The sequence below is a fragment of the Tribolium castaneum genome, chromosome 1 (genome assembly GCF_031307605.1).
Source record: "Tribolium castaneum strain GA2 chromosome 1, icTriCast1.1, whole genome shotgun sequence".
NCBI classification, from domain to species: Eukaryota; Metazoa; Arthropoda; class Insecta; order Coleoptera; family Tenebrionidae; genus Tribolium; species Tribolium castaneum.
In genome coordinates this window covers 30107647-30133110 of record NC_087394.1, presented here as the reverse complement: position 1 = coordinate 30133110, position 25464 = coordinate 30107647, and the positions used below count along the sequence as shown (strand labels likewise).

The 25464-nt window shown below is 34.7% G+C and overlaps 1 protein-coding gene across 12 annotated transcripts in view; it reads right to left on the bottom strand.

Annotated features, from left to right (window-relative positions):
• LOC664188 (irregular chiasm C-roughest protein) overlaps positions 1-25464 on the bottom strand; it is a 268755-nt gene that overhangs the window by 16222 nt on the left and 227069 nt on the right. For all 12 annotated transcript variants that reach the window (XM_064359342.1, XM_008192781.3, XM_008192779.3 and 9 more), the window contains 2 exons: positions 22092-22159; positions 3241-3526 (listed from right to left, as the gene is read on the bottom strand). In XM_064359342.1, the coding sequence (XP_064215412.1) occupies positions 3241-3505 (265 nt within the window). In that variant the 5' untranslated portion in view covers positions 3506-3526; positions 22092-22159. The remainder of the gene's footprint in view (positions 1-3240; positions 3527-22091; positions 22160-25464) is intronic.

Below are 25464 nucleotides of genomic sequence, written 5' to 3'. Positions count from 1 at the left end.
TGACTAGAAAATACACAAATTTGGTGATTTTTGGAGAAATTATGTCCATTTTCGGTTAAAAACGTGCTGAAAGTCACAAAAAAGGTAAAAACAATTGTAAAATTGTAGAATCAACTTATACGCCCGGTATCTTTTGATGAAATCTAGTGAAAAATTAGAGAATTATTGAAAAAAAGTGGAAGAAAATATTTTCTCGTGCAAATTCGCCGACTTTTGTACTAAATATATTTGTGTTTTAGGTAAATTATTGCAATTATATAGTTTGTAATGTTGGTTTATTTAAAAAGTTTGTGTTAAAATATCTGCAAAAGACGGTCAGTACCTGGGGCCTGGTGGCCTAGTGGTATAAGCGCCACTTTCGACGGGGGAGGTCGGGTGTTCGAACCCGGATCAGGGTAACAATTTTTCTATGAAAAAAAAAAGTGTAGAAAAGGTAAGTGAAACAACACGTAAACAAAAATGAGAGATTGAGAGAACACATAGACGTATAAACGTAAAGGGGAGTATAAAACTGATAGAAATAAGAAAATAATGCGACAAAAGGTAAAAGTACGTAAAGGCGCCAAATTGTAATCGTAAGAGCACATCCTAATAAAGGGAAAATACCTTTTGTTTTGAGAGAAAAAGAGATGAACGCAAAGGTGAAACATAACTTCAAACTTTAGCGCTGAATCCTTAGATGACTTACTTCTTAAGTTATAAAAAAATTAAACGAAAATATTTAATTTATTTCTAAAAATTTTTAGTTAACTGAGTTTGTTTATTAAAGTCCCCAAAAACATTGTTAACAAAAATCATGGGCACTGCGAATCCAGCAGGATTTGCGCACGTTCACTATTTTTGACTAGAAAATACACAAATTTGGTGATTTTTTGAAAAATTGTGTCCATTTTCGGTTTCAGAATGGTCAATTTAGATCGTATACAAAATTTTAAAGCTCTAGCTATATTAGAAGTTAAAAAGTTTCTGATGTAGGCCTAAAAGAATCACTCTATATTATTGGTGGCATATTACAGGTGCAAGCCTCGCATAATTATGTGAAACATCCTGTATGTAGAGTCCTTCCTTCGGCATGAATCTTGATAAGACAGAGATTTTTAACAATTTTATTGGATGCAAATGAGTAGAGCTTTATAGCATTAAATGAATTTCAGCTAAAAGCCTATTTTTGCTCTTTACTTAAAGCTAATGGACGTAATTGCAGATTATTTATTCTAATATGCTGCGACGTTTCAGCACAAAATGGCGCACTACCCACTTTCAGGTAAAACCTTGAAAACGCCGGGTTAAATTAAAAAATAAAATAAAATGAATTTCGGAGGAGACAGTAAAAAATGCGCAGCTTATTAATTTTGTCGGGGCTAGAACAGTCTGGCAATCTTTTGTGGCAGCCCGATAAGATCCGAGTTCATTAGTGGTCCAAACAATTCGTCCGAAATGTCCTTAAGAGATTTTTTACGCTTGAACGTGTCAAACGCCATGCTTTGCATTTATTAAAACTTATCAAGTAGACGTTTCGAGTCGATAAAAGTATAAAGCGCCCTTTGGCGGATTTTTCAAACCAATTAAAATTTAATTAAAATCAGATTAGCTAAGTTTTTTAAACACACTGTTAAGAAATTATTCAACTCCGTGTCTTTGATATTAGACCGATTTCCTTGCGCTGAAACTTTGAGCGGCCTAAAGAGGCTTAGAGTAAGTGCAAAGCTGAAGAGACATGTATAATGCTAGAAACAACTCATCATGTAGCTCTAAAAGCTCGGCTAAAAATACGCCCGGGATGTGCACGGCGTAAATACATTTAGTTCCTTCAGTTTTGCATTGACAGAATATAAATGCGCTTCCACTGAGGAGATTTTCCGGCCGAGGTCGACACAGCACAACAAACAAAACTTCTTCACGGTAAAATCCGATCCAGAATTCTACGAATTTCAAAATGAAGGTGTCAATGCTTATGTATTTTAGTAATTAGACGGAACTGTTCTAATTAACGTCGCACGAGGCGACCGGTAAACTTTAGCAGTCTAATATTTGTCCTGGAAATTAACAACACGTGTCCGAACGCCCTTCTAATCACAACTTTCTCAAGTTTGTTGACTTCATTGCTGTGTATAAATATGGACCCGAGAAAATTACAACTTCGCCGAAGATCAGGCTATTGACAAAAAAAAAAGTCTCCTCCAATTAATTTACCCTAAAGATGTTGGAGCTAACGTTAGGTCTTCTACCATACGCCACTTACCTGTTGCTATCCACTGTGACCGTGAAGATAATTAAAGCAGATTTTCTTATTTAAATGTGCTAATAATCAACAGATGCATTAATTACATCAGAAAACTACATACCGCAAGTCTATTCAACCCAAATGAACTGATTAATGATAAGAAAAAACTGCAATTAAAACGGAGTGCGCTATAAGCAGGAAGCTGGGAAGTGGTCATTTTCTCCCGCATTGTAACCTTTGGCCTAATAATAATTTTTACAGCTTTATTAGCAATCTCTCGTAGGCAATGAACCGGTGCTAAGTACCGCAGTTGATTCAGTAGCGAAGAATGTTGCTATTCAAGTGCTCAATAATTTAGCGTTTTCGGTGCATTAGAACCCACTCGAACGAATCAATACTTAGTAATTTGGAATAATGCTTTGTATAAAAATAAACTAATGTCATTTCTCCTTGATCGATAGCCCCCAGGTGATTGATAGCAATGATAGTGTGCACAAGATGGTATCAAACTTTGGTCATTTCAAATAACAAAAATTAAGTAAAATTTGTCCTCTAACTACCAGGTCATGTTGAGTAAGCGCGATAGAACGCGGCCTGATTCTGGCTTAAGTCACAGGGGAAATATTTTAATGCACTTGGGTTGTACGTAAATAATGTAGCTCTTTGAATCATTTTAATGTATCATAAATATATTGTAAATACGGTAGTCGCATTCGAAACGAGTGATAAATGTTTATCTGGGGCACCACTCACAATTTGAAACGCTATTATTCATAATAGTTTCAAGCGTTATCTTGTAAGGAAAGGCGTGGAGTCAATCAACGATACCGTTACCCTTTTTAGTAATAATTAACAGCAATTGTGAAAAACTCGGGTCTTTCTTCCCGCGAAAGCTGCAAGTTTATCGTTCGCCAGATTAAAATAGATTACATAGCGTTATGGGGGTGATTGATCGCCCGAAATGACTGTCGTTAACGTCAAAGCCCAAATTGGTGGTAAATTAATGCTGTGCTCACCTTCTTCATCGCTGCCAATCATGGAGTAGCGATCGAATCCGCTGAGATTCCTGTGCGTGCCCAGGCCGAAGTCGTCCTTGGTCCACTGCAGGATGCCGCTCTTGTCGATAACTCTGCAGGGCAGCGTCACCCTGGACCCTTCCACGGCCGTCTGGTCTTGGGGCTCCATTGCGAACTTTTGTTCGCGGAGCGCTCCTGCTGCATTCACAAGCCACAGACCGGCCATCCGCAGGAGGAGCAGCAGGAACTTGTGCGATGATGCCATCTTGATTGTCTTATTTTATCTCTGGAAAAGGGACGGCAGCTTTAGAATTTTTTCGGCAGTATTGTTGGCCCGACAATAGGCGGGAATTAAATGGGGAAAACGTTATTTAACTCAGGTAGTGATTTAAGTTTTTGTCTTCGGAACTTTCATTACGCCGTTTCCGACGAAATGAAATTTATTTCCAGCAACAAATAAAAGAGCCGCCAAGAAACGTTTCCATTATGTCACTGTCTATTCAAGGGCCGAGATTAGACAAAATTAAAAATATGACATCAGTTTTATACCCGCTCCAGATTTTTGCTAAGAGGCTTTTCCCCAAACACTAGCGCCGCCACAGAATTAGGTCCTAACAACTTGCGAATTTAAAGCGCTTTACTGATAGATAAATAAAAAACTTACAAGGGGCCCTATTTGCGATATTACAAAGGGATGAGTTATCTTATGCGCAAAAGGATGGGAAAAAAGAGAAGGAAACCGGGGCTCATCCTTTTGAAGCATCTGACTGTTTCCGGAAGGACTATCTGCAAGCCCCTATTTTCGCTTCTAAGCTGTACATATTGTATGGTGCTAATTAAAATCAGTGGGCTTTCAGGGATCCCTTTGCCATGATCTAATCTTCTTAATCTTAGATCGGCTTTAAGGTGGCGGAAATAGACGCGTGTTGGGGCGGAAACGGATATGCTAACGTCGCAACTAGACGCTACAGGAACTGAATCTCGTGTAAACAAACGCTAAAAGCGTGCACGTGTCACTAATTGCTCAGATTACCACTAATTGCCATGCGACAGTTTGTTGTTTTGTTAAACAATGACTGCAAAATATTTCACATAATTAGGTTTTACTGCAGAAATTTTAGCTAAGTTTAAAATTAAACACACCAAAACCCAGATTGAGATCTGACATCCAGGCAGAAAAAGTGACGGAATTACCCGTGATAGTATGTTAATTTTGATAATTTACCACGAAAATACCAACAGCCTAAGGTGATGTCATTATTTCATCAAACATAATATCTTGGCTCCAGGAAGAAACGACAAAAAATCTGGACCAATGTAATAATCACTTCGTTATTTTTAAAAATGAATTCGACGTTCATTACATTGACCTTTCTAGAGTGGAAATAATAATAAAACTAAAGTCCATTTTCTTATGATTTTGATTTAATTAATAAAAAAACGTAAAAAAATACGGCTTATGCAACTCTTAAATATGTCATAAGGTATAACAATACGTAGCAACAAGGTAGATGTTACTAATAAAAAACAGTTTTAGTGCGAGGTATAATTTAGTAAATAGTAAATTAAAATATTTTTTCTTGAGAAAATTTTAGGAAGCAAGTGAATAGTAAAATCAACTGCATTCTAAAATTGTGGTGATGTGGTAAAGATTGCATTGAGTGGTATTTCAATTTTAAAGTTAAAATAATGGAAAGTTATGCCGTATGTTATCTTATGTGAAGACAGGAATCTACAAGAACTCATTCCTAATTTGTGCAGGGTGAATTTTTGTTATTATTGGAATTAAATTATTAAGGTTGGTTTTTTAAGTTTAATTATAGAATACATACACCTATGTATTTACTGTATTTTTAAATAAATTTATAAATGTTGAATTATTGTAGATATACTTAACTAATAATAAATTACAGGTTCAAAATATTACATATATGCTTTTACATCCCTCAAGAGTTGATAAAAGTATATTTATGGATTTATTGCACAATCGTAAAATGTGGGACTTAAAAAAAAGAAAGGGGGTGAATTACATACAGTCTATTCAATATTTATGGATTTCCATATGACTTAACAACCCACAAAAGTTGTTAAAAGTCCACAAAAAGTCCATATGTTCGATTTTTTGATGTTTGATTTTTTCAATTTTCGTCGCAAATTTTGCCGATTTTGGGTACCCGGAACTTTTGTCGAGCAATAGCTCCGGAACTATCAGAGATAACCCCATGAAGTGTATTATCGTTGGAAAGCTCTTTAAATTATCTATCTTTTTCAAAAAAAAATAGTGTTCTCCGACTAATAGTTTTTGAGCAAATTGGAGACAAATGCAAAAATTAGTAAAATTTTAAAAAATTCATAACTAAAAAACTATTCGGAATTTGGCAATTTTCTCGATGCCAATCGATTCCCCGGATCATTTTGCATAGGTATGGATCAAAACAGTTCCACTTTTTCAAATAGTTTAGCCGTAAATGAGAAAATAAAAAAAATTAAAAAAAAGTTAACACCCCCCCTTAAAATCGGTCAATTTTAAAAGTATCTCAAAATCAAATAAAACCGATTCTATCTTATAGATTTTGATATGCTCTTTCCGATCTAAAAAAGCGTTTTCTCCTAGCTCTTTTAGTTTGGCCTTAATCGGCGTTTGAAAATTGAAATTTTTTTTTGCGAGATATCGCCTTGAGTCCTATGCCATTTTGTAGAGTTTTTTATTCCGGTTATCCTCCATTTTTCCGTTTCTCGATAACTCTAATAGTTTCGCCGTAATTGGCGGTTGAAAATTGAAAAAAAGTGAAAATGGAAATCTTTTTTTCCGTTTTTCACGGAAACTGTAAGACTTATAGCAACGAACAAAAAACCATCTGATAGCGCTTAATCTTATCTATTTTCTCGTCCAAACCCGGAGCCGCTCCGGGCAACGGTTCCGGCTACAGAGGCGATCAAACTTTTTCACTAAAAAAATTCATAACTCAAAAACTAAAAGTCGTAGAGCATTGCGGCTTGTTCCATTCAATTCTACGGCTCATTTTACATATTATATCAATTTTTCACAAGAATTAAAAATTTTTTGCTTAAAATTAGGGTGGCCATTTCATGGTGAAAATTTTTTTCGACAAAAAAAATTCATAACTAAAAAACTAAAAGTCGTAGAGCAAAACAGTTTGTTCCAGTTTGTTCAGCGGCTCATTTTCTGTATTCTACCAACTTTTCACGTGATTTAAAATTTTGAATTTCTTTGCTTAGAATTTTAAGTCAAAATACCTTCAAAAAAATAAATAAAAATTTAAACTCACTCTAGCAAAAGTAACAATTTAAGAAAACTATTTTGTAGTGATAAAAATTACCCCCAAAATAGTTGAGGCCTATTTCACTACTACTATTACACTACCACAGTAGTAATTTTTGGTCTGAGTGTAGCGAGAAAAGATTCCTTAATAATTGAGTTTATGAGAATTGCCAAAGTAAAAAAATGGTTTTGGTTTTGAGACAAGTGAGTTAGCGAAGAGAAGATTCCTGAATAATTGGGTTTAATATTCGAATTGTCCAGTTTTCGCCTCGAGTCAGCTAATGACGTGCGTTTAATGGAGTTATTTCATTTGGATATTATAAAATTAATCGTCTTTCCGTTACCTGGCAGTTAATCACATTTTTTTGTCGTCAAATTGACACCAAATAATGAAAGTTGATGAATCCAAAGAAGAGATTAGTCTTTTATGGTGTGTGATCAAAATCCTAATAACAGCCTTCATTTTTAATAGAAGCCTGAAAAACGCCGACCGTGTATAATTTCCTTAATTCAGTTTTTGGCTCGCCACACATCCAGTTTTCTCAAATCTTACGTCTCTGGACTGGTTCTCGTTTTGTCAATACCACTGTCGATTCAAGCGATCCGAATCATTTCAATTACCCACTGAAGCGTTGAAGAATTTATTGGGGCTTGTTTTTACAAATCATTTTTCTTCTTTACCTTAACCATGACCGTTACGATTCCGATTTCATTTCAGTTCTGTGGACTTATTGAAATGTCTTTTTGAGAAAGAAAGTCGAAATTAAGCCAATTGCGGCTCCGAATAGCACGTGATGTTATTAAGAAATAAATTGGGAATTGTCACCGGTATAGACAATCGAAACGAGCTTATTTTGGTTCGGACGCTGAAAAAGAACCGATCGTAAAATCGGAACGAGCCGCATTTCGGTTATATTTTACTACACCGGCAGAATTTGCATATTCCACACAATGCGAAAATTCAATAATGATCTGATACTAGAGGGAAGTTGCTGATTCAATTAAAATCAACATCAGATTTCCTGTTTTTCAACCGAAACGTGAAAAGCTTATTAATTTTTAAATTCGAGCACAAGCCACTCATGTGCGCCACTCCGACCGGCACTCTTTTTAGTTTATTCAATTGAAGGCAATCGAAAATAGTCATAAATCATCCAAGCACTCGATAACTTTTGTGCATATTCTGTATCGGTTTATTTAAAGAAATAGACCCAAAGTTATGAAAATTAGGAGATTGGCTGTTCCAAGTAAATCTATACATTTACTCGAATAATAGTTTGTGCAGATTTAGGACTTTGGCATTATATTTATTTTTACGAGAACAAGGGAACTGGGAGATAAAGACTTTTCTATTATTACAAAGTGCTTTTAGAGTTTGTATCTGGGCTTAAATCATAGAAACAAAAAGATACTCTGCAAATAGTCTCTCGCCTCATAAAATGTACAACTTCGATCGTTTCTGTTTGATTAACGGTCGTTCAAACATTTTATAACACTTAATGCAAGTGCACGCCAGCAGAGCATAGAACAAAAGAATTGTTTTTAGCGAAATATTTGTAATAATAGTGAGTTTGTACCAAACTCTGTCACTCTGAGAGTCAGTGATTTTCCTTTTGCTTGTGCACCGTTTTTCTGCTCACTTGTCCAAATGCGGTGAGTTTTTGATACGAGGAGAAGTCAGCAATGTGTCGCATGTCTGGAGTTTTTCTTATTTGGTTTAATTACGACAGTCGGCGGTGTAGGCGGTGCTAGAGCGCGATACCGGTGCGATAAATTTATCCGAAGTGAGCAGGTCCGTATCAGCAGGGGGCGGCGGCGGTGGCGGCGGGTGGCGGCGGCGTCGCGCCAATTCAATAACATCTGCAGTCATGGAAAAGAAGCATTGCATCGTCAACCGCTGGAATCTTTAATTACGCGAAAATTCCGCCACCAATAGTGTACAGTCAGCTGTGACTAATTAATCAGATGTACAATTGAATTCCGCTTGTCTATTTAACAAACAGGAGAACATTCCTGCGGTGCCTAATCGAGATCTGTCCTCGCCATGATGAAATATTGTTCCAGGAGCGATCCCAGGTGAAGCCTCGGCAATAATGGAAGTCATTTATTAGGAATTGTTTACACTGGCACCAGGGAGAGGGGTGACACTACAATTCTTGGTGGCGGTTAAGGGAGCCGAGCGTTTGAGTAATGTCCGACTCACCTGTCACTTTATGAAGAATGAGTCGTTTGTTACGGAATATTAATCGATCATTGAATTTCCTCCCTTATGCGTCACTAGATAAGTTTATTTTAGAATACTTCCGCTATCATGAAACAAACCCCTTCTGTAAGAGTGTTTTCACTGTAAACATTTCATTACGTTTAAACTGGATAAAAGTAAATTTCTAAGTGAAACAAAAACACGCCGCTGGATCCTTTCGGGCTTCATTAAATTTGCCACTACACCCAGATACAAACGTCCATACTTTCGAAGTGAGTTTATTCATTAAAAACTACACGTACTTTACTAACAGACCCTTTCAACCTTCTGCTAAAACAGCGCCCTCAGGATTTAGAAATTAACAACAATATTATCCTAACAAAACGTTTTTCTATCCCTTTTTCATCCCCGCAACAGACAAAAGGGGTGGCCTCTATATTTTTGGATGATTTTCACTTCAAAACAATAACAAGAAACCACTCATTTTTTAAGGAGAATTTTTTTATTATTTTATTTATATTTTTTTTTTATCAAAAAGTACTACGGAAATCTAAAGGCTAGGATAGACAAATAAAACGTTCTCGTCAGCGAAACTTCCGTTAATTGCGTCAGAGAGCGCAGTTGTTCCATTACCGCCAAGTTTTCGGAGCAATGAATTTGGAAAAATAGTTGTATTTGTAAAACAGTTAATACAAATCAAACAAAAAAATACAGACAAATAGACCATTAACTTATCAATAGTAAGACATAAACATAATACAAAAATTTTATCCTAAACTATATTTAAAATAATTTCAAACTTTTACCAACTAGCACTCCGCCCCATATTTTTCAAAACGCTGCGAATACGGTTACAGATGCAAGAAAAATGTTAATTACAAAATTGTAAATAATTAAATTTTCTACAAAAAATTCCGCGAGACCAAAACCCTATCTTCAACCAGTTAGGCCCCAAAGTCGTTCAAAGACACTCAAGCGACAGATTTGCTTCATTTTTCTGTGGTCAAGTGTTGGAAAGTGAATTTATAGCTAAACCGTTAAAGATATAAACGTGGTGTCGCGGACTTTTTTGTAGACAATTTAATTCTCTATAATTTCATTCCTTACACTTTTTCTATATCTTCAACCGTATTCGCAGCGTTCGCAAATATATAAGGTGGAACGCAAATCGATAATTTTTGCGCACCGTCGCATATTTAACAAAACGCTGGAAATACAGTTAAAGATATTAAATGGTCTCGAGAACTTTTTTAAAGGAAATTTAATTCTCTAAAAATTTTTTCGTAACGTTTTTTTAACGTTATACGCAACGTCTTGAAAAATACGAGACGAAGCGTAAATTTTAAATTTTATTGCATTTTTTCGAGTAATTAATGAATTGGTTAGATTTAAATTAATTTAAAGCTCAAGGAGAGAAGAAAGTGGGAATTTGTTGGACAGTGGAATCAGATCGGGACCTGATTTTGCAACTAGTAATTAAATGAAGTTATTACAAAAGCCGGTTAAGAGTTTTATGGTTGGGGCGCCCTGCGGGGATACAAAAATTAAACAATTTGCTTGAGCGTATATCTTTTTTGTCCTCTTGTTTAAATACGGCAATACGGGCAACAGATTAGCTTAGAGAGACAGAAGGGGCACCTCTGAGAGCTAACCTGGTCGTTTCCCTCGAATTTCTGTATAATGCTACCTGCCTGCAGCTATTTCTCTCTGCTCGTTACTTGAAGTCAATGTTTCTAGTTAGGACTGGAATATTAAGTAAGCCGATTCATCTTTCATTTTTGAAACATCGACACCGCGGAAAATCGTTAATAAAATGGCGCAAAACAATCGATGGAATTTTTTATGCGAGTCGGAGCAAAAGAAGTGTTTAATTATTATGTTGAATTTTTAATGGACATGTTAATTGCGTTACAATGTCGGCGTTTAAAAGAGTTAAATATTTAAAGCAAACAGTAAAAGTGAAATAAAACAAAATGATTATATCTACATATAAAATGGAAATTTCCATTGTAACAATATCATCGTTCCATAATTCGGCTTAAAAATTCGGGAATCTGAATAACTTTGCATCGAAAGTTGCGATGAAAATACTGACCCAGAATTTTGCTTTCAGCCCCAAATTTAATTCCGATGATTTCAATTATTATTATGAACAGGACAATTCAATTATTTGTACATGCAGCTCTTCAATGTAAAAATAGCCACACCGTACGCTCCACACGAGACCAAAATCAATTAAAACCGTTTAATACAGAAACTCCGTTTGCCCCAATTTTATGAAAGATTTGTCCGTCCCGTAAACAATGCTAATTTCCATTTATCCCAGCCCCCGTTATTATGCAGCAGCGACCTCATGACCCGCCGAAAGCTGCGCTTGTTTGGAATACCCACCACTTCTTGCAACTATAAACGGAATAATTGAGAACAGTGTCAATGGGAAACAAGCCGCGGCTGGATACAAATTGAATTAAGTAACGACTTGCCCAACAGTCGTTGCAGATGCTGCAAGGAGAGGTGTCGAGGGGAAATAATGAAGAGAACTTTATAAAAGTGCCAAGAACAAAGCGATACCCGCCGCCATCGATATTATTTTGTCACGAACAAAAACAATCTGATCAAAAATTTAGCAATAATTATTGCAAAGCGCTTCCAACTGAAAAGAACGCCATCTGAAATTTTAAACTGGCTAAATAATAAACGGTGTTTTATTGATTAAAAGTCACCACTTCTTCTCTGGCTTCAACGCCCTTTCAACCAAAATTTTATTTACACATTTCAATATTTCAAACAGAAATTTTACTACTACCGATGGTCAGCAATTTTTAATTAGGAAGTGGTCGATTTTGGTTTCTTACAAGATTTCTACACTGTCTAAACCCCCCACATTAGAAGTATTTAAAGTTTCAATAAGGATATTTATTTGAAAGTTGGTACTCAGCCATAATCCGTTGAGTTCTGTTCAATGAAAATATTTTCAAGTTGGCGGCACTTTCGGTAATACCGGAATCGCTATCAACTTTTTTATTTTAAATGGAAAGCTATGTTTTTCACTGCGTTTTTGGATTAGTTGAGTTATTTTAAGGTAGTTTTTACCGGCTTTCCCTCTACCTAAGTTTAACCATTTTCGAGATATTTAAGATGTTTTGAAAATTTTTGGATTTGCACCTGTCTCTTAAAAAATCGGTAAATCTCTTAGTTATAAAGATTTAGAAATCAAATTTACAGAATTAAAAGAGAAAGCTTGTATCTGTTCTCCAGTGGTTTCAAAATTGAAAAGGAAGTAAACAAACCCAAAAATTTTAAAGTTAAGTTTGAACAACTGTAAGTACCCATGCTTTAATTTTTTCAAATGGGATGTCCTAATTTTTATTTTACTAGATGGAGGAACAATTTTTCTGCATCGATCTGTATTAGCATTCCCTATACCAATCTGTGATAATTTTCAAGTGATGATTTTTTTTTTGAGATTGTAAAAAATTTCTTACTAACCACAGCTATTTTTGCATAATTTGCCATAAAAACATTTCTGATTAAAAAAACCACAAACCCTGTTCAAAATTGTGTTGTCCGTCCTGTGAAAACAAAATAAATTCATTGAGTTGGTTTGAAAAATTTTAATTTCTCACATTTTTTCTCTGGTTTGCGTGGCATCCTGTGAGAAAACGCTTATGGCTAATGAATTTCCCAATCCCAACAAAAAATTATTGTAACTTGAAAACCATTAAACATAAGTACAGAGGATGCAAATACAGATCGATGCAGAATTAAATTCTCTACGATCTAATGAAAAAAACTTGTAGCATTTCATGTAAAAAAATTATCTTATGCGTGCTTAAAGTTCTGAAAACTTAACTTTAAACATTTGCTTGTTACTCTTTTTTAGAAATTTGAAAACATCAGTGGAAATATCTAGGCTTCCTCTTTCAAATGAGCTAAAAAATATTTCCAAATTTTCAAAAATAGCAGAGTTATCGATTTTTGAAATGGAATATGCAAATCCAAAAAAATATAAAAACCCTAAATATTTTGTAAACAGCTAAATTTACCTTAAAATAACTCTGGTAATCCAAAAACACATTCAAAATATAACTGTCCATTTAAAATAAGAAAGTTGATAGCGACTTCCGGTATAACCGGAAGTGTCATCATCTTGAAAATATTTTCATTGAGCAGGACCTAGGAGATTACGGTTGTATACAGATTTTCAGATAATTATCAGTATTAGAACTACCAATACTTCTAATGTGGAGTTTAGACGGAACATCCTGTATAAATAGATGATCAACAACTGAATTTATTTTTCTGGTTATGACTTTTTGTAATTTACTAAAGTGTACAAAAAAAAAACAGTCTGAAAACGTTCAAGTCTACCAGAATAAACAGAGTTATGTTTTTTGCATTTTGCGTTTGAGTGTAATGTTATACTGTATCATTATCTGTTTTGGGTAAAAAATAATTTTCTGAAATAATTAGGACGTATGAGTGGGACACAGAAGTTGAAATAATTAGAGTGGTGCTGACAAGGCCATTAAATCAGCGAAACCGTGATATGCGATACCAAATTTTTGCACAAAGCTTGGTTGTAATTTTAATGAAAGCATTATGAAAGCAGGGAAGCAAAATGAAATAATTTGCAATCGACATCATTACAAATTATCCGGTGCCATAAATTAGAGGGGACTGAGATAGCGGCCACTGCCATGCATTTTCAATGACAATAGTTTATAGAAAACCGTGAATCGTAACCAACGAGCAAGAGACAGTAATCGAACTGTCTAGAACTGCCTGAATTAAAGATGGCCCGATAGAGCTATTCTCGTGCAGAATCCTAAACAGTATTGATTTGCAAAAGTAGCCTTACCAGTTCAGATTACCTGCCATGCATACCCCATTGTTGACACAGGTCGAAATTGTTTGCAAGCCGCAGGATCGAAGCACTAAGCTTAAAATATGTGATTCGGGAGAATATGAGATTGTTAATAGGGGGCGAGTATTGGAAGTGATTAGCAATTTATTCAATGTGATGACAACCGCAGTTCGCGCAAAGGGCGCCGAAAGCCGGCTTTTGTTTAACGTATCGAAGGTCTTTGAGCAAACACCAGTTAATTACGGCTAACGCCACCACTGGACACGGCCACTCTTGTGATCTATGCTTTACTTGTTGCTACTTGTGATCTGCGACGTTGAATTATTGCACCTCACGACGAAAATCCACACTAGTTTGCTTTGCAATCATGAGCTGGACCTTTTTCAACAAGAATCGATAACATAATTACTCAGTAGATTAAAGCGTCCCTATGATTCATGAACGTTAGCACTTAGTCAGGCACATTTTAAAGTTTTTATTCCAGCTTACTCGCCGGATTTATTGCCGGAATTATTGCTTTTTCGAGATAAGTGCATAAAGAAAATCGAACAATGCATTCTGTGTCATTAACTCAGTTGGTTCCGATAAAAATTCCACGTACAAACACAAATGAAATACGTGTATACAGACTGTTCCGTCTAAACACCACATTAAAGGTATTGGTAGTTCTGATAATGATAGTTATTTGAAGAGTATACAAAACCATGATCTCTTAGGTCTTGCTCAATGAAGCTTTCATAAGCTTTTCCTATACCTAAATTTAGTCTTTTACGAATATTTAGGGTTTTTACATTTTTTTTTGATTAGCACCTTCCAGTTCAAAAATCGATCTCTGGCAGTATTTTTTAGCTTATATGAAAGGGAAAGTCTAGATCTTTCCTTTGGTGTTTTCAAATTTCTAAAAAATAATAACAAACCCCAAATGTTTAAAATTATATTTTCAGAAGCATCCATAACTCATTTTTTTCAAATAAAATGCCACAAGTTTTATTTCATTAAATCAAGATAATTTAATTCTGCATCGATCTGTATTAGCATTCCCTATACTTATAATAAATAGTTTTCAAGTTACAATAACTTTTTGTTGGAATTGTAAAATTCATTAGCCATAGGCTCTTTCTCATAGGCTGCCACGGAAGCCAGAGAAAAAATGTGAGAAATTAAGGTTTTTTAAACTAACATTCAATGAATTTATTTTGTTTTCACAGAACGGACTACACAATTTTGAACATAGTTTGTCGTTTGTTTAATCAGAAATGTTTTTTGGCAAACTATGCAAAAATATCTGTAGTTAGTAAGAAATTTTCTACAATGTCAAAAAAACCAACATCATAAAAAAATTATCGCAAATACGTATAGCGAATGCATATACAGATCGATGCAGAAAAAAATTCTCCTCCACCTAGTAAAATAAAAATTGGGACGTCTCATTTGAAAAAAGATAAGTTATGGGTACTTGAAGTTGTTCAAATTTAACTTTAAAATTTTTGGGTTTGTTAATTTCCTTTCCACTTTTGAACCCACTGGAGAACAGATATAAGCTTTCTCTTTTAATTCTCTAAATATGATTTTGAAATCTTTAAAACTAAGAAAGTTGCCAATTTTTTAAGTCACAGGTGAAAATCAAAAATTTTCAAAAAGTCTTAAATATCTCGAAAATGGTTAAACCTAGGTATAGAGAAAGCTAATAAAAACTACCTTAAAATAACCCAACCAATCCAAAAACGCAGTGAAAAACATAGCTTTCCATTTAAAATCAAAAAGTTGATAGCGATTCCGGTATTACCGGAAGTGCCGCCAACTTGAAAATATTTTTATTAGAACTTTTAATACTTCTAATGTGGGGTTTAGACGGAACAGGCTGTATACATTTTTACAACACATTTTTTTTTTCGTTCGAATAATTCAACTTTAAAGACTTGTTATACAAATAACTACGCCTAATTATAAAGATCTACAGAATAAAAAAAGTAAATTGCAATCAATACCCCTTTAACAAATGAAACTTACCTAAGTATTCAAGTTTGTATAAAACCTAATCGATTTTGTTGAAAGAAGCGCGTCGTTAAAGTATTTAAATTTTAAATTTAAAAGTGTCTATTACTCAAATCGTTAGCTAACTTATGCTTTACAGTTACGAAGGAAGCAGGACTTGTTATAGACATTTTCATCAATAATTCAAACACAAAACTTTGTCCTAAATTGTTCAATAACCAAGTAATCTTATTTATAATTCCATTTTAATTATCTAAAAAAATTCAAACACTTTTTTGCCAAGTGAAAGTTTTTGGGCAATTTGGAAGAAGTTTAGTCTTTTTTTACGAGGTCACCCAATTTATTCCTTCGTTCCAATTAGAACTATCAAAAGCGAACATCAGAAACGCTGTTCAACCGAAGTTTGGTTTATTTTACTGCTCGTCACCCCTTTGTGGTTCGGTTTACGTACGCCCACACAAACCTCTGCTATCTATTTATTTTATCCGTTTTTATAAAAATTTGTTATTTTTCGGTTTATATTCACGTCTATTGTGCATGTAGACGTATCGCGTTTTACGTCAGTCAAACAAACACAGAAATCAAAAGCTTTTATCGCCTTTCTGTGAAAAGTTTAATATTTACATTTCAGATCAAACTACTCAGTTACTTTTCAGTTACACTCTTCGGAGTGACTATTTACATAATGGCAACAAAAGTTACAAGATTCCGAAGAATAACAAAACGGACGCGCTTGTTAAAATATCGGGTGATAAATAATTTTCGGTTATTTATTCATGCTAATTGTGTAAAAGTGTTAATCCTCGTAAATAAACATGTTTATTTCTGGTAAAATTGTTTCATGTTGATTATGCGAATTTATGATAAAGAACATGCCCGTGCTTACATAAATATGCAAATTTCACATTACAATAGAAACAAAAATTTCATCAAAAAAAAATTAAATTATTTTCTCATTTGTTTTCGCTCCAGGACAATTCCTCATTTCATGTAGAAAGGCGTTTTATTTCCAGGGCAATTTTTATAATGAAAAACATTTTTAGCGAAATTGTTCCCTTTTACGTACCACTTGCAAATCGATAAGCAAAACGGAAACGTTAGACCTATACATATAGATGGCCCCAATATTAGTTTACAGCGATATGTGCAAGACAAAAAGCTTATTGAACTCCGATATGGGAAACTTTTACTTATTCATAATACAAAATTCAAATGTGGACGCCAGGTAGTCGCTAACAAAGAAAAACAAGAAGCAACAAACAACAGAAAATTCGACCCGCTTAAATTCGTTTTGCCCTTCTTTCAGAATAAAAGATATTTCTTAAATTGGTTGTCTTTGTGGAGCATATTCCCCTAATATTAGATGCATAGAGAAGGTCCACCTAAGCCATGCCACTTTTTACCGTTCAAGCCAGGACAAAATTGCACTGGTTTCAACAGACCTGTACTAAAACAACCCCCGTCATTTTTCACCATCAGATCTCACGCCTTGTTATTAGATATTGAGTCAACAAGTCTCTTGAAAATTTTAAATTGCTGAACAGGAATCATGCTTTCCCCGAAGACGGGAAAATACGCCGCCTCCACCGTGCTTTTTGCTACACAGAGGGTCAGGAATAACAAAGGAAGCTTCAGTTGAGAGCCCGTGGTCCTGCATACCCTACGATTTTTTCCTGCAGCCCCTGCGATCAATGCACGTCTCTTCAGGATTAAACTTGTACAAAAATAAACAAAAGGATGAGGGAAGTTTTAAGCTTTAACAGAGTTGCAAGAAAAAGGGAAGTTTGATCCTGTAGCCGAGATTTTTTGTTATTTACGCCGGAATTAAACAGCGAGAGGGTGTAAAAGATATTATCCAGTCTGACCACCAATCGAGTTGTTCCTCAATAAAAATTACAAAATACAGCCGCCTGGTACATTAATAATATTGTTTATCGAATCTAACTGGCGCAAAATCCCCGAAGGTGGCAATAAAATTACATTTTATTATTAATAACTGCCACACAAAGCATGATAAGTAATAGAAAAGCAGCCACGAGCTAAATAGATTGCGGACGAACAATTCAGAAGACCCTTTTAACTGATTGCGGAAGGATATTGGGAATACGACCTTTATAATTAACTCGCTAAATACGAAACTGATAGGATTATCGGTATATTGAGATGCTAACTTTGCCACTAATCACACCACCGGCTTATTTCCCAGGGCGAAGAAATTTCTGCAAAAATCCTGGCCTTATCAAGGACTGTCTGTGATAGTCCTTTTTGAATCGCATAGTGAAATAGACGCTTTGGCTAATTAAATGTTTAAACATTTATACAGCGAGTTGAGCCATTTTTAAAGTCTCCATTAAATTCTAAAACTGTGACTGATTGCGCATATCAAATTAAAAGTTGAATATTAATTTAATGTTGAATAATGAAGCCGCCCGTTTGGCTGCCAAATTGGCTCCCATGTGAAAACGCTTTATGACCTATGCGAGCGCTAAAGGAGGAAGCGTATGTTCTGTCAGTTATGCAGACAAAACATTCGTCATAGATTTAAAAAGTCAACCGGATGGAATCATCTCTTTTTTATCTTGTCGGATTTATTAACACTCTCCCGTGTTAAATCTAGTGTGTCGTAAAACGCATTTCGGCCCTTTTATAAATTTCGTCTGGATCTGATGATAATCTATACATTTCTGTTTTTGTAGTGGCATCTGGTTGTTATTTGAACCTAATGGGCGGACGTAAAAGCAGCAACACGATAAACAAGTCGCCAAAAACGGAATTAAAACTTGTCCAATTTGTTGCAAACTCACACATCGCGCCCGTATATCAAAACCTTTTTAAGTAATAAAAAGTGCGCAGGGAAAACTATAACAGCAGGAATATTTCTACTTTACAGTCAAGAGGGCAATTTTAGCACAATTTATTGGAAGAATAACGTTCGAGCGATTCCGATGCCATTTTCGCGTGTTATATGCGCCGTTTTCATCGGTCCGACTACTCCACAAATTCAATTCTTAAGACAGTGGAAAAAATTACTAGCGCAAAAGTGGAGACACTTTTATTATTCGCTGGAAATGTCGCCGAATCTTTGCCTCGGAAGACATTCGCCTAATGTCCCCTCACTCTGAAACAGTATATCTCGTGCCCTTGGAGGGCTTCTTCCAGTCGACATATGGCCAAATAGAGCCTCGGGGAACCATACAGGAAGTTCTGGTTTAAGCAAACTCCAAGCTGGGGTTCTTGTTTTAATAGGCCACGAAGATAGACTTAATGTAGCACGTAGTAAACAATTTGGCTCCAATTAGCATCAGTCCTCTCAAAATATTGACCGTGCAATGTTTCGCTCACTTCCTACAGCGAGTTTTTTAATCGCCCAATATTATGCACAACATTAAAAATCACGGAAATTTAAAACACAAATCAAGACAAAGCATACACTTGAAACAAGTTTGCCGAAAAATAAAAAAAGTCACTAAAAAGCTAATGTAAAAATTTGACTAACATGACAGTCAGAAAGTACAATAATCATTTGAATAGACCGGCACATTGAGTTTGAATTTCATAGTCGACATGATGAACAACCATTTTTAAACACACTGTACCATACCTTCACTAATTTTGAGTCCGGGTTAATAAAACCATATTGAAAATCAACACTAAATCGAAATTTGGATAATGAAGAGCTTGTCAGTTAGAGAAAACAGTGAAATTGGTTTCTAAATTCTATATAATATACAAGTGGGTCTTCTAAAAATATTTTTTTCTATATTTCAAAAACTAGTAATCACACAGAAATAAATTATGCTATTAAATATTTACTTCATTGTTTTCTCTATGCAGGTGACTTTTTAGAATTTGTTTATTCCTCACAATTTAAATTAATTACATAATTATCAATACTAATAGTAAATATTAATATTTACGAACTGGAATTTTGTAATTTCTAGTGTCATTTTAAATCGATGCATATTTGCTATTTAAAAAAATTCTTAAGAAAATCGTTGCTAGTCTTAAAATTACACTTTTTCATTTTTTTATTTTTGTTTAATTAATTAAATGTTGGAGTTAGCGACACTTTTTTAACATACTTTTTTCATAAACGAACATTTAAGCATCGCTTCTGTTTAGAATTACATGAAATATTATTTTTTACCATGTAGTTTATTTCAATTAGAAGAAAATGTAGAAAAATTCTAAAAACAATTTACATGCATAGAGAAAACGTTGACTTCTGTGTGATTATTAGTTTTTAAGGTACTGTAAAACATATAGTCACAGACACTGTAGGTACTGTACCTATAAATAACCAATAGTGATAAAGTTAGTATTACGTGCTCAAAAATTTAAATTTAAGAAGCCTCTTGTAACAAAATTGTATAGCAACTTATTTTTTTAATTATGTATAATTTGCTTGAAATTTGCTTAGAATGCACACAGAAAAATATATGGGGCTCCAAAACTACAATCTGCCTTTCTGGTATCAGTTTTTTACCAAAATTCACCAATTACAATAAAAACCGTTAAAAATTAAAAAGGACACTTTAAACTTATTTAGTTTTGTGTGAAAAGAGTTTTCAGATTTTTTAGTTAAGAATTGCAATTCAACTGATGTTATTAACGAATATTCTTGTATGAAATGTAAAATTCTTCGATTTTAGAGTAGATAGGGAGACTTAATTGTTCTGTTTTTTTTTTTTCGTTATTTCTAATTTTTCCTTTAATTTTATTAAGTTATTTACTGTGCAAGACAATCATGTGTTGACCTAGTTAAAAAAAATCTATATAATACGGAAAATTAAAAATCATATAAAATTAAAGAGATTAGTAAAAGAGTTCCTACAACTATAATCTGGCCCTGGCCATGTCCATTAATTAAGTAAATAAATATGTCTGCAGAGTGGAAGATTATGTTGAGCAATTAAATTCGGGAGGAAAATTTGAATAATTAAATCGCGTCAGAAAAAAGCGCGTGCCCGTTCGGTCTTAGCTGGGAAGAATGTAGGATAATGGTTTAAAATTTAATACATGGTAGCGAGCCGTTTGTTCAGGGGCGTACGTGTGACGGCTTAGCAGGGTCCCAAGGGGTAGACCGGAAATTGTGCGAGTTATTATGCGAAGCGGTTTACGCCCCCTCGCAGCGAAGGGTGAAACACGGCTATTGTTATATTGTCAGCACGCCATGACAGCAGATAGAAACGTCGAGAAGTAGAATTTCGCATGTGTATTTTCTCTATCAATCGACGCCTTTATAAAATTTAGATATGAAAAAATTTTCGGTTTCCGTTCCGGCTTATATTTTATTCATTCATGCCAGAATGTCATTCCATTTTTACGACGCCGTAAAGATGGCCAATTCGCTTTCTTGTTATCAATCGTTATTTTTGTCTAAACGTGACTTAAATGCGAATTAGAGGGCAAAGGGTGGAGTTATGTGAGCGGGAAGAGAATGCTAGAGTGCAGAAGTAATCTCTTGGATGTAGACTCTGACGGTTCCAATTTATAGAAAGCCGATGCATCATTCTTTTGCCACTTTATTTATCTTTAGATTTTCTCGTCAACTTCTTTTTAATTTCGTCGCCTCGCAAGTTTCCAGCGCGGAATGCGAATCAAATTCCTGTCGACTGCCAAAAAGAAACACCGCAAACTTGCCAAAACACCCGCTGTAATAAAATCACGCAAGATGTTCTCATCGACCCAACGACACAATTTAAAATTGAAATAAAGTGCAGACACGCTGGACTGGTCACTTATTCTATTTTCGCGTAGATTACGTTAAATATGTAATTGAAAGAAAAACCTACATCCTCTGCTTTTTGGTATTTTCGTCGCAAACTTGCTGAAATCAGTTTTTCAAATAAAATTAAAACCCTTCAGAAGTTGTAAAGTGCTTGAAACACTTTCCCGCCGCTCATTAACATCTACCCGGACCCTATAATTGAATAAAAGTGTCCTAATTAGCACAGACGCTTTTATAATCGCCGAAGAAATCTCCTAATTGAAAACATTATCACCTGCACAATCTCGGGAAAATTCTCAACAAATCTATCTAAATTAAAACATGTCTCGCCTAATTCGAAAATGGAGCGAAATTGTCGTCAAAAGAGTTTCCGTCGCATTTCCCTCAAGCTTCATAACAAAGCTTTCAGAAAAAGCAACAAACATTCGGTGACGCTGGAAACATGTGGCTTCGAATAAAAAAACTTAAAGAACGCGGAAAACAACGCTGCCGCTAGTTGTGTAGTGCTCTCAAATCGGTTTGGAAAAGAAGTGAAACGCCTTTAAAGAAGACGCGAAGACAACAAAGAGCATACATGTGCCTCTGTTACATGTTGCAGGAGCGCTTCAAAATCCTGCTTTTTGATGGATTCATGGCTCATTGTTTGCAGGTATCTGCGTTCGTCTGGTAATGATGGAAATGTCAGCGGCTAGACTAGGATATCTTCCGTATCGATGTTTCGGGAAATAGCGCGGCTTAACTCGATATTTTCATGCAATGTCTCATAACTTACCTAAATAATTGCTCTGCTTCAAAGCATCTCAGACGGGCGGCGCAGAATCTTGGATGCAATTATTTTATCTGAAACAAAGCAGAATGCAATTAATTTTAACAACCATTAAAAATTAAACCAAAACTTTAAAATGTCATTTGTTACGGGCCGCATCTCGTATTTCATAGGAAATTGCATTCCTAGGTGGGGAATTTGCGAGCAAAATTACGAGTGTACCGGCTTTTTATTTGCTTTCATCACGGTGTAAACGGACTAATGGCCTTTGAAAATGCGCCACTTCAAACAAAGAAGCTCCTCACCAAAAAATTTATGAACAATATGCTAGGCCCAATCAGCAAATTCATTTTTAAATCAGTCGGCCGTTTCATGTTTGCAGATAATGTAAGTCGATTTGCTCTCTAAAAGCTACAACAAAAAAGATTAAACGGAGTGCTTTATCAACTTTTCATTTACCACGGCACAAATAAAAGTATTTGTTAATTTACTTGTCAAAGGAAACATATTTGCCTGTGTGCGCAAAGTGCCAGTGGCACAACACGATGTTTTTGCAACAATTGAGCGAGATGTAGCACAGGTTACACACCCTTTCCGTCGAATATTATTACAAGAATTTTCGTGCTGTTGGTCGCATTTGTTTGGTATCAAGGTCGGGTAATATTGCACCCTGGTGCACTTTTATCCACTACGTGTGCTAATGCATTTTTGGCGGTCTTTTTATTTCGTTATAAAACTGCACCCATAATGTATACATCCGTATATGCACTGAACATGACGCTTCAATCTTACATCAAATGGAACTTTCGCCGGAAATTGCCTGAAACTGTTTCAAGCGCAAATATGTCAAACACGAAATTTAGTGTTTGCGCTATAAAATACGTCAGTATTATGAATAAACGTTTTGATGATAACGACAAAATGCGCACAAAAGAACCTAAGTTACTATTGAAATTTGAAAATCAATATAACACGGCTGATATACAACAAAAGTACCGGGTGATAAAAAGGAGACGCGTGGGGTGGATTCTTAAATTTTTTCCGAGAAATTGCCAGCAATAAAGTATGAATAAAAAGTCTCTGAAAGAAAATAGCAGGAAATCTACTTCGACTATGGTTAGTAAATTTTCAATATAAATCGAGTAAAAATGAAACGCGTTGTCCCGTTGGGTGTGCTAATGGCATTGCTTGTTCCACCGGTCTTTTATTGATTTCGGTGTTTAATAACAAGTAAACCAGTTTGCAACGTGCTTTTCATACTTTCGGGAGGTGACAGTTCCGTTTTAATTAGTTGTATCCAATCCAATTTGACATGGGAAGATGGAACCGACTCTGTCTCGACTGGTAATTCTAATCATTGGGCGAGCAAAGCCTTTAAATTTTTTCGTAAATGAGAAAATATCATAATGTTTTGTCTTGGCAGAGAATTTCTATTGATATTTTAAAAAAATAATAAAACGAAACTTCAAAATAAAAATCCGTTTGTTTCCATTGGTCTAATTACTTTTTGGAATTCTCTGTATTTTATTAGTGTATTGACTGTTTTGTGAGTGAAATAATAATTAATTAAACTTTGAATGAAATCGATCTCTCAAATATTTTCAGTCATACTCCAACATTAAAAAAAACAAATATTTCTTTAGAATAAAACTTCTTTTTCCATTTTATAAATAAGCATTTATTACAATGATTTTAAAACTGTAAGAAAGCACATCCTAAAAAATTAACAGTTAAAAATTAGAAAATTAACAATTTAGCCCGGCGCATCCACCAAAATTGGCAACTTGTGCAAGTATAAATTATAATAAATAAAGTAACAAAAAATATTCTAAATGTTTAAAAGCACTCTATTCTAAAGATGAGAATAGAATCTAAACCCTACATCTGCAAAAATTAATGAGTAAAAAATATGACAACGTACATACAGCGTTAGGCAAAAGTATGGAACCAAGCATTTTGTGCCTAAACTATGTTCCGTACGAAAAAACTAATTAGTGCATCATCAAGTACTCTAAAAATGTGATCATTTCTCAAGAATAAATTTTTTCGAAATTCCTTTTAGTTTTCGAGTTTTTTTTCCAAATAGCACCCTGCTACGGTGATTTTGTTTTGGTAAAAAATTATGCTTTAAAAATTACCTCTGATTCAATAGTTTTGTTTTGTTTTTTTGCCCAACTCCAAATCTAATAAACTGATTTTCAATCCAAATTTGGTCTTCTAATACTTGAACATTCAATTGTGGACAAAATAAAATTGAACAATTTTTTCGCTTTTGTAACATGTTCTTTAGGCGATCGTGATTTTAATCATGATTCACATGATTAGGAATTAAATGCTTAGGAAATTCATCTTGCTTTGACTAGAAATCTTTCTTCATCAGAACAAGGATTTTAATTTATTATTCCTTGTCTCCATTTTTTTCAAAAATTGAAGACGAAATTTCTTAACCATATTATAATCCGCCTTATTAATCAACCGTCCACAATTTTAAAAATTATTCCCATTTTAACCAAATTACTAATGTGAACAATGATCATTTTGATCACTTTGTATTTTTGTGGTGACAAGGCAAACTTAAAAAGTCAATTATTTTATCGAAAATATTATACAAGACTTGTCCTATTGTTTTTGTCCACAACTGTAAAATTACATGACTCACAACAAGGCAGATCAAATTTTCGTACACATTTCAAGAAAACTAATTACACGAAAAAAATTTAAATTTTCCATTAAAAATCCATAGGGAGCACCTACTTTTGATCTTCCCCCTTAAAAGAAACCAAAAAGGACGACTTTCAGAACATCAAATCAAATTTCTCAAAATCTCCCAAATCCAAATTAACGCAGTTTTCACATTCGCATTCAGCACTCGTTTCGTCTAAAGTAAAATTTCCTGGAAGGTGTTATTAAGTCACTTCAAGTGCTCAGTTACATGTTACAAATGATTAATTTTTTCGTTTGTGATATGTTTATAATCTCTGTAGAATAGACTGAAATTACATTAGTTTTAGTCCAATTAGCACCACTCATATCATATAAATCGGCCAAACATCACGAATAACGAATACATAATCGATTGTATTTAATTCCATTAGGGGTCCTGTGCGTATTTTATGGAAATTTGGGTGAAAATTCGGTGTCGAAATGATTTTATCAAATTAGAGCCCTCGATTTCGCTCCGGTCTCCGGTGGAAATATTTTATAGATCGTGTACACCGAATTAACCGATCGAATTGCGTGGCCTATGAGCCGAAAAATGTAGCCGCAGCTAGTGATAAGGCTTTGCATGTCTTCTTATAAGACAGCGGTTTTGCTCGAGCGCAACTAGCGCCCGCGGTTAAACCGCACGTGTGTCACTGCCTTAAATTAATCGGTGTAA